Genomic DNA, 13656 nt, shown 5'->3' on the forward strand with positions numbered 1-13656 from the left:
TATGACCTAAAAATGTTTGCAGCTCCAAATATTCCCTCCGATATCAGCATTGGATCATAAGGATCCCATGTCTCTCTGGGGATGTAAGCGTTTAAACCAGAAGCAATTTCTCTTCTAACCTGAAATTAGAGAATTATTTTACCATGTATTTCAAGAACTATACATCTGTATCAACATGGAATAAAGCATCCCACACAACAATTTTAATCTCATTTTCAAGTATTTCTGTAAGGCAGTGAGTATATGGTTTGCACAACAAACTTGAAATCGGAGGATTCTACAGGCTCGTCACCGCAAATACCCATGGAGTTAGTATGAAGTACGTGCTTATTCAATACAGGGGGCCGCATCTTTAACGGTCAGTCGTTAGTAATTACTATGAGCTCTGGGTACTTGACTCATATCACCTCAGTTTGTTTCCTTCGAACCTAGTACAGAGATAGATGGTTTTCCAGCTGGGTTAGGGCCTTGAACATTGTAAAAACGATTCAGAAAGGTTCCTGGAAAATAATGGGCAGCTGATGTGCCCAATTTCTGCCAGTAATATATCTTGCAAAAACCAGGAACATTTTCCACTAAAAGTCAGTAACCTTCCTGAAATTAGCGTTGAGTCTTTCTGAAAAATTCAGAAATCTTCCCATTTAAAGGTAGTCGTGGCTCTGAAACTTTTGAGTAAAATTAGGTAGGTATAATAAAAGAGCTTGGTACATTTCTATTTATCACGGAAGTTCCAAAAGCAGAAAACCAACCATGGCCAAAGCAAAGACAGAATTGAAAGCAATGCCAAGAATTTTACATGCCTACAATTCTTACAAAGCTACGTAGTCCATGGATTTATTCGCTCCCTGTGGGAGCTTAATCGGCCTGGACGGACCGTAATCGAAGTGAAGCTGATACACTTTACAAATTCGCTCAGTCAATCTTTAAACTGGGAGCTAAAAATATTTTTCACAACACTGAGAAGTGTGCATTCGTACAACATGTAGCAATTCAGGAATTTTTTTTAACAATACTTGATTTTTCCAGAAAGTGGATAAAAATCATTGAAATCCCGAAACGTTACACGGACATACTTAGTAACGTTTCGGAATTTTTTCACAGTGAAGAGCATTTATCATTTTTGATCCAGACCTGAATTTGTGCAGCCTCTGATCCTTACAAATATTGATTTGTATTATAAATGGATGCAAGGTACCGGACACTGTCTCTCTTCTTCAGTACCATGTTTAAATTATGGAGGTAGAGATCGTTTGGTGCTACAGTCAATCGTTGCAGAATGGAGTTCATTTCTTCTCTTTTTTTTTTAGCGAAATTTAGCTCTAAAAATGTCGTTGGTTTACAACAAGGATATTAACTCTGCTAGATTTCAGCGGTAGTCACGCATAAGATTCTGATGCGAGACTAGCAACAGAGTTTGTACAGATGCCAAGAACTACACTATATACCCAAATGAATCCGGAAACTTTCAAAAATTCAGATTTGCTCAATTTTCTCGAGAAAAACTAGAACAATTGTTTTACAACTTTTGTCATATAAAACTGGGGTTCTAAACCTTTTCCAAGTCACGTACTCCTTTTGTGTATCATTAACTTCACATACCTCGGAACAAACACTTTAGTTTGTCAAAATGCGTTACATTTGTTCAACCTTAACACGATTAAAGTTTAATAAGAGCTAGACAACTTAAATTAAAAACGAGATGTTTAGTTTCAATGGACTTCATTACGAAGTTTTTACTAAAAAGATATAAAATTAAAAAAATCTCAAAAAGTATATTAGTGGTATCATTACTCAGAGTTCAAAGTTTGGCTCAAATGTGACCAAATACAATAGTAAATCATGATCAATGACAAGCTTGTTTACCTTTTTTTTTTCGCACAAGTTGTAAACCCGAGACCGCGAAAATCGCTCACTTCTAAAAGAAATCTCCCGCAAAAAAATTTTATGCGGGACTTTCACTCGATTTTCCCATGCCTCTTAAATTAATCTCTAACAACATTTAAAAGGGAGGAAAATAAAGAAAAAAAAAGAAAAAAACATCCGTAACAACGCAGAAAAACTGGAAAGGCGATTTTCACACCCTCGATTTTGCCAAAATTTAGCTCTCTCCTGTCATCTCAGCATATTTTTTTACTGATTATCTTTCACACTCGGACTTATTCTACAGCAATGTGCATCAATATATTAATAATCGTCCACAGTGATTAACTAGTACATTAAAAGCTAGATTATCCTAAAAGTACAGGAAACGCCAGAGGCGTAGGAACTTTGTAGAAGTAGGGGGAGCTGGGACACAGTATAAGAAGTGGCTGGAATCTAAGGGGTAGAAGCAGAGGCGCAACCAGAAAATAATTTTTTTTAGGGGGTGACGGGGGGAAGGAGGCTTTTAAACGTTTTTCCCATAAAAAATTGGCTTCGAAGCTTTCATCTCTTATTGAATATTGTATATATACAATTGTTTATGGAGAGAATGAGGTGATTAAACTTCTGGTTTTGAAAAGGAGTCGATTAGTACTCGAAGATGAGCACGTAGAAAAAAAAGTGTTTCGGGGTCTCTCCCGGAAAATTTTCAAAATTCTTGTTCTAAAATCGAACTTATAGGTGATCTTTGATAATGTTAAGGGGAGAAAAGGTTCGAATACCCTCCCTGAAAAATTTTCGAAATTAATGTCTTAAAACGCGATTATATAACATATTTGTTGCCTTTAGTGAAAATATGACTCGAAGGATTGTCCTCGATCGATTTTTCGAACGATTTACATCTCCGTCCCAATATTTCGAATTGGAAGTCCTAAAAACGTAATTGTAGACAACTTTCAATGATGGCAGGGGAAAAGGCTGTACTAGGGCTTTACTCTGGAAATTTTTCAAGATTGAAGTCCTAATAGAGAGCGTTTTTCAATGATGTAATCAGAAAAAGTTCAGAGGTTTCTTCTTCTTAATTTTTTCGAAATTGTAGTTGCTGAAAAACGCGACTGTGAATCATATTTGTTGGCGTTAGGGGTCCAGCAATTTTTTTGAAATTGAAGTCCCAAAAACGGAATATTACATTATCTCCCATGTTTTGGAGGGCAAGGCATTCAAAGGACTCTCTTCCGGAAATTTTCAGGGAATTGAGCCTTGAAAACAAAATTTGAGGCGCTTTGTAATAATTTTGGAGGAAAGGGGAGGCTTCGACAGCGTAGCATTTAGAAGACTTTCTTATTTTCTGAGAACTAGAAAAAGGGGAATGGATGAAACAGGAGGGCGGAAAAACAGAACGTTGGATATGTGTTAAAATGAATTGTTCACTATATATTATATTGTTGAGATAAATTTTTAGTTTAAAGTCTTTGAGTCTTTGATAGAAACTATAAAATATTGTTGGCGTTTTTTCTGCAATAATAGATGAAAGGTAACAATTTTGGCATAAAAATATATCTGGAAGTGATGAAAAAATAGTAATTTTGAGAAAGCAAAAAAAAAAAAAAAAAAAAAAAAAAAATGATGATAATAATAATTTGAATTTTGACATCTGGAATTCAAATTATGTTTTTCGCAATCATGAGTGTGTGTGTGTGTGTGTATGTAGGCGTGTGTGTTTGTGTCTATGTGCAGGTATGAGTGTGTGGGTAGTTGTGTGTATGAGTGTTTGTGGTAGGGGGCGGGGAATGTGTATGTGTGTGTAGGAATATGTGTTAGTGTCTGTGTGTAGGCATGAGTGTGTGGGTAGTTGTGTGTATGAGTGTTTGTGGTAGGGGGGAATGTGTATGTGTGTGTAGGCATATGTGTTTGTGTCTCTGTGCAGGCATGAGTGTGTGGGTAATTGTGTGTAGGTGTGTGTATATATGTCCGTATGTATGCGTGTGTGTGTATGTGTTTTTGTATGTGTGTAGGTGTATGTGTTTGTTTGTACGTGCGTGTATGTATGCGTGTTAGTGTAGGACATTGACGCTACCTGGAGATGGTTTTCGCTAGAGGAGCAGCATCGTGAGGCCGGTCGACGGTGGTGCTGCAGAGGGTGCTGGCGGGAAAATAAAATGATAGCACATCCAAACAGTCAAATGAAAGCAATAAGCAATCGTGATTGCTCAAAAAACAAGAATAACTATAACTTCTTAAAGTATAATCTGAGGGGTCAGATAACTTAAAATGAGATACAGTGGCTCCCAAAGATGTTCGTACACCTTGAAATTTTGTAGTAAAATCAAAATAACGCGAAACTGAAATCGAATATGAAGTCCTTTTTTTTTCACAATATTCCTATGCCATTCTGAATAAAACCCAGAAGTTTTTTTTCAAAATATTGCCAGATTTTATTTTTGAAATTTGTCAAAAGACGAAGGGTCAGAGAAAAAAATACGCCACAAAAGTCATCTCACACTGAAATATTTTCGAATAAACTCATGATTAAAATTATCATAAGTTGTTTTTTTAATTATTTTTGCATTGTGATGACACACTGTAAAGTCATTTGGCTTTAATTTTTTGTTTATTTATGCCCTAATATTCTGCTTATTATTTTAAAATAGCAGCTATGCGCATAAACCAAAAACACAATTCGAAATTTGATGTTTTTTCTCTTTTAGTAGCCGTAAATTGGTTTGAAATGTCACTAAATTAGTTAATTTATACCATTCTATTGTGAAGTGCTTGATAAAATGCTTTATAGACAAGAATCGGATCGAAAACAAGGTAAGAAAATGTCAAATGCAAAGTTAACAAAGCGTGATCGGAGATTTACAGTTAAAAGAAATGATGAAAAATACACCTTTGGGTGATGGAAAAATTTCTGCAGAATTGAATGAAACATTTTCGTTTAATTTTCCCCTAAAATTATTCGCCAAGTTCTCTGATTACCTGGATTAAATGGGACCTCTTCCTGCAGAAATTTTCTTGTTCGTGCGAAAAACAGAAAGCTTACGTTTTCCGCCGTAAAATCAATGATAAATAAGCTCAAAACATTTTGGAACAACGTCTTACTTAAAAATAAAAAAAAATTCAACGTTTTGGGTTAAATTGTTGCATAATTGTAAATAGAAAAAAAATGAAAAATTAAATCTAAAGAACTTAGTTGGGATCAGCTAATCAGGATAGTGAAGGTGTTCTTGTGTGAGGGTGCAGCACTCGGAAGTTTGAAACTTTTCGATGAATCACGCTGCTCAGTGAAATATTTTTAAAAACAATTTTAAATTATTAGCCCAAAATTTGTCAATCGGAAACAACTTCGTTTTTTTTAATCAAGATAACGATAAGAAGCACACGTTTGCGTTTGGTGCCTCAAATATTGTCATTAAGCTTAGAAATATCTCCTCAATCGCCAGATTTAAACTTAATAGAACAAATTTGGAGATATCTGGTGGATATATTACGAAAATACACTATTGAAACGGAAAACGAATTAGAAACAGTAAGACTCGAAGTGCGGCTGAACACTTACTCAGAAATTGTTCAAAAAAAAAAAAAAAAAAAAGAAAGAAAGAAAGAAAGAAAAAAAAAACAATGAAATCTATTCCCAGATGTTTAAAAGCTGTTGCTGATACTGCATGATATTCTACTAAATAATAACTTAGTAAAAAGTTAGATTATATACTAGTTTTTTGACATTTTTTCAAAGTGTACGAAGACTTTGGTGAGATCAAGTTTCTGGCACTTTTTGATTATTGATTTCTTAAAAATCAAGTTTTATTATGTTATTAACAATTTTCATGTAGTTTTGTTAAAAAATAAATCATAGATCTTATAATTAAATACCCGTTCCAAAATATCAATTTTAACGAATCGATAATGGCGTATTTCATTGAAAATCGTAAGTGTACGAATACTTTTGGGAGCCACTGTAAGTTTTTGGAAAGTTGAAATTATTCGAACAAGTTCAACATTATTTGAACAAGTACAAACAATCTTAGTAACCTTTTTTCAGTCATGTCTGGAGCAACTTCCGTATTATTCATATTTAAATGCCAAACTGGCTCATTATTATCTCTTTTTGTGATCATTGGACTAAAGGCGAATTCAGGGGGGGGGGCTATGAGGCTGCAGCCACCCCCATACCAGAAATAAATTCTTTCACCCTCTATCTATGCATCTTAATGTTAAAAAATATATACATAATTTCCTACATCCATTCTATCTTTATCAATTAATTTGTTTTCGCTCTTTCTTAAGGTTGATACACAAATTTGCGATAGTAACAGGATGCAGGAGTGTTAGTTTTCCGAAATTTCCCTTCAAATTTCTGAACTTTTTCCCTACCTGTTCCAAATATTTATACATTTACTCACTGAAAGAAGGAAAGGAGAAAAAAGTGTAGATAGAATAGCTACTTGTTTTTCTTTCTTTCTCTCTCTTTAATTTTCGTGTTTAATATCAATTCTTAAAATTTTGTCTTCTTTCTCGCTGTTTTTCACTATTTGTTTAGCATCTTTCAGCTTTTCTTTCTTCTATTTCATTTACATCACCTTGTCAGCGTAATTGTTTTGCATCCTTAATAATAATTGAAAATTTTGCCTTCAAATTGCATAACAAATATGTCTAAACGAATGAAAAAACTTTGAATATACATTTAAAATTTAGAATTTTAACACTGAATACCAAATTTTAGATAATTTCAAATGTAACTCAGAAAGATTCATTAGTCATTAACACCCCTAGATAGCAGATAATGATACAGAACACTTTCGTTTACATCGATAAACTTTGGTAATGATAAGGAGACCTTAGCAAGAATTTTAACTACCTCAGCCGCCCCCAGAACAAAATTCTGGATTCGCCACCGCATTAGACAAAAAACCGCATGCAAAACCAATAAGAATATGAACTCAACTGCAATGCCGCTCTCGAAAGCCGAAGCACGAGCTCAAGGTGGGGAGCAAATCCATATTGGTACTGGTACTGATTTTCGCTGGCCGCGGGGTAGAGACCACTTTTCCGCATTTCTGGAATCAAGAAATGTTTTAACAGTAAAAAAAGAGTGAAGGTGAATTCAAGTGCACTGACCACTCCGTCTGCCCCCTGCTTTTGTTGCTTATTGGGTGGAAATTCCGAAATTCCAAGAAAAGGCAGATCACATTTTTGAAATCAGATATGAGGAAATCAATGTACGGCAATAAGCTGCAATGCTAGAATTTTCCGGGGGAGCTGAGCCGGTTTGAAATATTCCAGGGGGAGCTCAAGCTCCCCTAGCTCCCCCGGTTCCGACGCCTATGGGAAACGCCGAATTTAGGAAATCTGAAAGCTTGAAAATTTTCGCTGATATCAATATAATGACGTAACAAAAATCTCGAGTGCCAAACCAGACCATTCTTATACAGGAGTAGAAAAACTGCACATTTCTGTTTCTGAATTTATTTATCATACATCGTGTTCATTCTTTCAAAAATATTTCTCCTCCATTTAGCTTCATTAAAAAATAAAATAATAAAATAAATAAATAAAAAAGGCGTTTCCGAACGGTGTGATTGAAGAATATTTTGTTCAAGTTCAAGCAAAAATCGCTGATCAAAAAGAAATTATGTAAATGTAAAAAAAGTAAAACTTGTATTCTACTGTGTTCAAAAGATTTATACAACGTTTAACAAGCTCTAAATAACTAAATACAAAATAAAATAAAAGGTAAGCTCTAAATTTAAGAGCTGGTTTAACTTTCGTGAAATTTTAATCAAAAACTATTTCCTTTTTTATTTGATGAACTGTTATAGACTTGATACATTTTATGTCTATTGAAAGTGTGGGAATGTCGAATTACCAGAGTTTTGTCGTAGTTGTTGCCTTTAAACGTTGCAATATTTTGGGGATTAAAGATTTTAAAAAAATCTCTCTCTGAAATTTTAAAAATCTCCCTCAAGTTTCAACAGTTTCGCATTCACTTTTTTCCTCTAATGGGAACCTTGCCCCAGAAGGTACTTCACTAACATCAGGGTTGGTTCTAAAAACGATTCAGAAACGTTCCTGGAAAATAATGGGCAGCTGATGTGCCTTATTTCTGCCAGTAATATATCTTGCAAAAAACAGGAAAGTTCTCCGCTAAATGTCCAGAAACCTTTCTGAAATTATCCTTGTAACTTTCTGAATAATTTGAAAATATCCCCGGTTTGAGCCAGCACTGTTCGGAGAACCATCATGAAAAAGTACGTAGGTTTAACGGAACTGATTACAACCTTCTAGATTTACCAAAAACAGAGCCCTTTGAAAAGGACAGGCTGACTCGTCTGACATTTTGGTGTTTAGAAAAAATTGGATCTAACCTCGTTTCTAGTGTTTATAAATACATTTTAATATTCACTGGTTGATATGTAGTAAAGCAATTGATGATAAGTTGAGTAAAATGTCACTTAAGGTGAATTTATAGAAAAATAACTAAGTTCACAAATTCAACAAAAATGTATCGGGAAATGTTTATTGTAACAAACATCATTTTCACAACTTAATTGTTCTGAATTTATATTAGTTAAATCCTCTTCATGTGCAGAATAGAATAATGTACAGTTAACCCTCGTTCATCGCGGTTAATTCGTTCCAGACTTCACCACGATAACTGAATTTCCGCGAAGTAGGATTCTGTATTTATAAACCGAATATTTTCCTAATTAGAGGGCATAAAACTTACTGGCGACAATTTAAATAGGTTTTAAATATAGTTAGAGCCCCCTAGACATGAAACAGCACCCTTATCCAACATAACATTTGTATTACTAAATATATTGCACGAAATATGAGAAAACGAGATAATATTAGAGGGAATCGACATCACATTAATTATTGGGAAATAAAATACACACAAATGCAGTTCTTACACACTACTACTAACCTATGAAAATAATTCAATTTCAACTTGTTCAATGATGAATTAATTTCCAGTTAGTGAACGTAGGTGCCCCTTTTCTTCCTCTATATTTATCCTCATCAAAGGTATTACGCATACAGCTAAAAAAGCTAGTAGTACGTTGTTGAACACCATTAGAGATGTATTTATCCCCCCGTAATAATACAGTGATTTATTCTTTGCAGCTAGCGTTTAAGGTTAAATTGAGATAAATTTTCTTCGGCAATTTTAAACCTCCACTCCCTCAACTAGTACAACTACAGTCCCTTAAGAAGAGCTTACATTACTTGAAAGACATAATTTGTAATTATCTTGAAAGAAAAAGTTTACACGAGAACATAAGGCTCATTGCTATAATTGAAAAAAAAAAAACACACACACACACACACACACACACACACACACACACACACACAGAAAAAACCGCGATGTAGTGAAACCGCGAAAGTCGAAGCGCGAAGTAGCGAGGGACGAATGTAACATCAATCAGGCAACACAACTAAAACTTGGCTACCATTTTTCCGCAATGAGGCTTTTCTACAAATACTGTTTTTTTTTTCGCCCGACAAATTCGGAACCAAAATGTTGTATAAGCCAGCTCACCATACATAGCAGCCTTAACCAAAAAAGCTCCAGAAGCATTGATGCAACAATGGCCAACGCTTAGATGGAATTGCAAGCAAGACCCAAGCATCTCTCTTGCCTTGCAAAGCTGCAGCCATCCAGTAAACTATTCGTTCTCATTGGGGGGGGGGGGCATAGTCGATCTGGAAGGACTGTTAGCGAGCGATAGACGATACAGTTAATAAACACGCTCAGTCAATCTTTGAACTGGTGATTGAAAATATTTTTCACAGCAGTGAAAAATCTACATTCGTGCCACTTGTAGCAATTCAGAAAACGTTTTTGCAACGATATTTGATTTTACGGGGAAATTGATGCAAACCTGAGAAATGATGAAGTGTTCCGTGGAAATAATCAGTAACGTTTCGGATTTTTTTGTTGATAGTCTACCGCCTGAGTGGAAGTACTTTTTGCCGCTCCCATATAGTAAAATAAGCTAAAAACTAAATGATATGCGTGCATTTTGTATAAATAAGAAAAGATCTAATGCTTTTATTGCATAACTGAGCAAGGAACATGTAAAGCATACAAAGAAAGAAACTAGCATAAAGTGTTTCAAGAAGTTTGCATGTTTGGCGAGTATTATTGTGAGCTAATTCAGCTGTTAAATCATGCATTTTGGTTTTCTATAATGATTTTCACAACTATAAGGCCATTCCATGAAAAAGCTGTCATTTTGTCCCGTACGTGACAGCTCTGATATTTCATAAAAAGAAATAATTTAAAATTATATTGAGCAAAATACAATTTGTTTTGATTGCTTAAGAAATCACACATACGTTTGTGACTTCTAAAGCAACAAATTTTTGTTCATTACCTTCATAAATTAATAAGTTGAAAGAAATATATCAGCTGTCACGTGCGAGAGAAAATGTTTGCGTTTTCGTGGAGCGGCCCTAACTAGGGTTTACGATCCCGAAATCCCGATCCCGAATCCCACATGATTAATCTGTGATTGAGTGGTATTAATTATTAACCGGGAAAAACGCTAAGGGATTTAGAGCAAAATCCCGCAAGATTTCCAATCGCGTAAAGATATTCCTTGCAAACGTATTTCAATTTTTGCTACTCACACTTTTGTCTCGTACAATGAACGGATGATTTACCATTTAAGAGCACAATAAAAATAAAATATATTTTTCTGAGAATGAATTGGTATTCTTATTCGAAGTTTCAATTTTCATGTGTTCAGCAAATGAGAATATGTGTAAAAATAATAAATGTGTTAGAAACCATCACTAAAGTTTGGAAAAAATTGCGCATTAGAAAACCTTGAGAAAGTGTATTACAGAGGTAAAAAAAAAATCGCTGAAGTTAGCCTGAATGCACTATTGGAGCGCTTCTGTAAGCTTAAAAAAATTGACTCAAAACTTTTAACTTACTAAACGTGCACAGTATTTTTCTCCGAAGAAAAAACGCAATGAAAAATCTGTCATTATTTATGCTTTCTAACCATAGAGTGCTTGCTGAAGTCTTTGTCACAGGGGAGGCTAATATAATAAATGAGGATGGCACTTTGAAAATTATGTTGGAAGAATTGGCCGAGCAATCTGCAGTATTCGTTACGACTCTAAAAGAGGTGACAGACACTTGGATGAAACACAAGATGATTCGCATGCCAGTGTAGTACGTTAACAAGTTGCTCAAGTTTTTGAATGTCTCTTTTAAGTGAGAGGTAAAATTAGCAAAGTTATTCAAAAACTTTTACCGAGACTGCGACTTGGTGAATCCAACCAGCGTTCACCCCTGTTGTAATGAATCAAATGCACTGATATAATGAATAACGTTAATGAAGCAGCAAGGGCATTCTTGTATGTAGCAATACACAAATCAAATAGACATCGTTATGTCCGAAATAATCCTTGAGCAAAAACTAAACATGACACCCATAAGAAAAGAAAAATCTATTTTTTAAGGACACGAAGTTTATGGGGGTGTTTTTGCTTAAAGTTATCAAATATTTAATCTCTGCAAAACCATATGCAGTGGAGCCATAACACGCGTTTTAACCAAATGCATCATTTTTTGAGCAAAAATCTTTTCCCATTCCATACGACCGATGCTTTGTTAAGACGCATTGGAAATTTTTAAAGCACACTTTTGAGTATCAAACGATAGTTGCTAATTGGAATATGACTTTGTAGTACTCTACAAATAGAGTACGGAATTCGAAAAAACTACTAATTCACACACACACACACAAGTAACAAAAGCATTCTTTCCTAAAAATTACAACTTTTTCTATTTGACATTGAAATTTCACTGTTAGAAGAATAAAGTCAACCTCGCGGGATTAACTTCTCACTATGCCAGATTTCCGCAGGAATTTAAGCTCTACCCAAAACATGGGGGCCGTGGTAGCCCGATCGGTAGAGTGTCGGATTCGGGGCCGGAGGGTCCTGAGTTCGAACCTCGATGGTCGAAGACCCACCGTCGTCATTAAAGGGGACTGGGCGACGTTAAATATGCTCGTAATCTCAATGTCCTCCTAGTGAAACGATACCTCTGGGGGTGCTAGCACCAGGTAGCTATTAACTCCTGGTCTAGTTCTAAATTCTCATTAACTGTTCGATCCAGTGATGGTGCTGCCATCTATCGGTAAATAAAATTAGGGAGGCAAGGCACTTAGTATGCAGTCCTTGACCTAAATACAGTTGTAGTCAGTTGTGACCCTAAACATGCTTTTGAAACTGCTTTTCAGAACAGCATATTTACCGTAAGAGATTTTTATTCTTCTAGTCCCTCTGGCGAAACTTCCAGAGAGCCTTGCATGATGTCAGAAACGATACACACTGCTCAATCCCACACCTCTGAAGTGTTCTTACTTGAAAACTAGCTAATGATTATAAATGTAATTGGTAGTTAAATTCATACTATTTACTGTCTTTCTGGTTTCGTAAGTTTGCCATTTGAGCTGAAAAAGAAAATTTTTTCAAAGACATAACAGTATTTTTAGATTCATGTACAGTCATAGAAAAAAAAAACGAAACACTTTTAATTATTCAGCCATTATACATGCTAGGAAGGAAAGAAAGGTGTCATCCGACTTGGTTTAAAGTCTTCTTTAAAACTACGTAGGTAAAATTTTGATAAGGGACCATATACAAAGCAAAATGAGTACCAACTCTTGATTTTCGAATGGGAACCCCTAATTTTTGCTACATAATTATGTTTAGACCGCAAAATACAGCCAGGGTACGAAATTTCACTGCATTCCGTGCAGTAGAACAGGAGTTATTAACGAAAAACGTTTTAGGGACCGTCACCACATTGAAAACGCTTCTTTCAAGGTCACGGCTTAAACGGAATGTAAGCACTTAAAAAATCGAGATTATACAGATCAATTCATGATTTTTTGAAGTTCTCTTTTTTTTCCGTAATTCGATACTTTTTAGCCGATTATGTAGCGGCAAAAAGCGATTTACAGTCGAAAACTTTTTTTTTTTGAAAAAAAAGTTAAAATATTTAAATATTTATTGATTTTTGTCCATCTGGATTAATCTAAGAAAGATGGATGGGGTTTGGCGGGTCCATCGTATAGATCGTTGTTTAGTAAATCGAATAATGACAAATTAAAAGTAACGGAACTTTTTGCCTTTTTTAATATGAACCTATTGGATTGCTTATATAATCATTCAGCAAATTAGCCTCATAGAATTGTAAATATGCAACCTTATAACTAGAAATATGATGTGAATATGTTTGAAAAATGTATTGCACCTATGTTGCAGGTTTATTTTGGAATGAATAGAAAGTCTTTTGATGTAAAATGGAATTGCGCGTCTTTAATTTCGCAGAACATCGGAAGAAGTTTGGGTCATCGAACACAAAAATATAAAAAATGTACCGCACTAAGTGGTAAGACGCAGCATTAAATAGATTGGAGACTCGAGCGAAGCAAGGTCAATTTATTCCGTGAAAATTTGCTCTAAATACATACAATGAACGAAGTATCAATCTAAAAAATAAAACAGAAACAGAATATAATTACCCGTTAATAAGCAAACCGTTCATACTCGAACTTTATTTGGGAAAAATTTGGTTATTTGAATTAACACAGTGGACAAACACAGTAATAGTTCTAGCGGTTTTTTTGTAATAAAAAAAAGAGACTTTGTTTCAAATCCAAATTTGATGATAAAGATCATAATGCGTGGTATTACTTAAAAAGCATAACACAATCGGCGGTTTTAGTTAGACATGTAATCCTTATATATTATTTCTGTAGC

At 34.8% G+C, this 13656-nt stretch overlaps 1 protein-coding gene across 1 annotated transcript in view; it reads right to left on the minus strand.

Annotated features, from left to right (window-relative positions):
* The window catches only part of LOC129231059 (transient receptor potential protein-like), a 103578-nt gene that overhangs the window by 15819 nt on the left and 74103 nt on the right, over positions 1 to 13656 (minus strand). Inside the window, exon 9 of the mRNA XM_054865307.1 lies at positions 7 to 119. Coding sequence (XP_054721282.1) covers positions 7 to 119 — 113 coding nt within the window. The remainder of the gene's footprint in view (positions 1 to 6; positions 120 to 13656) is intronic.

This window comes from Uloborus diversus, chromosome 10 (genome assembly GCF_026930045.1).
Source record: "Uloborus diversus isolate 005 chromosome 10, Udiv.v.3.1, whole genome shotgun sequence".
NCBI classification, from domain to species: Eukaryota; Metazoa; Arthropoda; class Arachnida; order Araneae; family Uloboridae; genus Uloborus; species Uloborus diversus.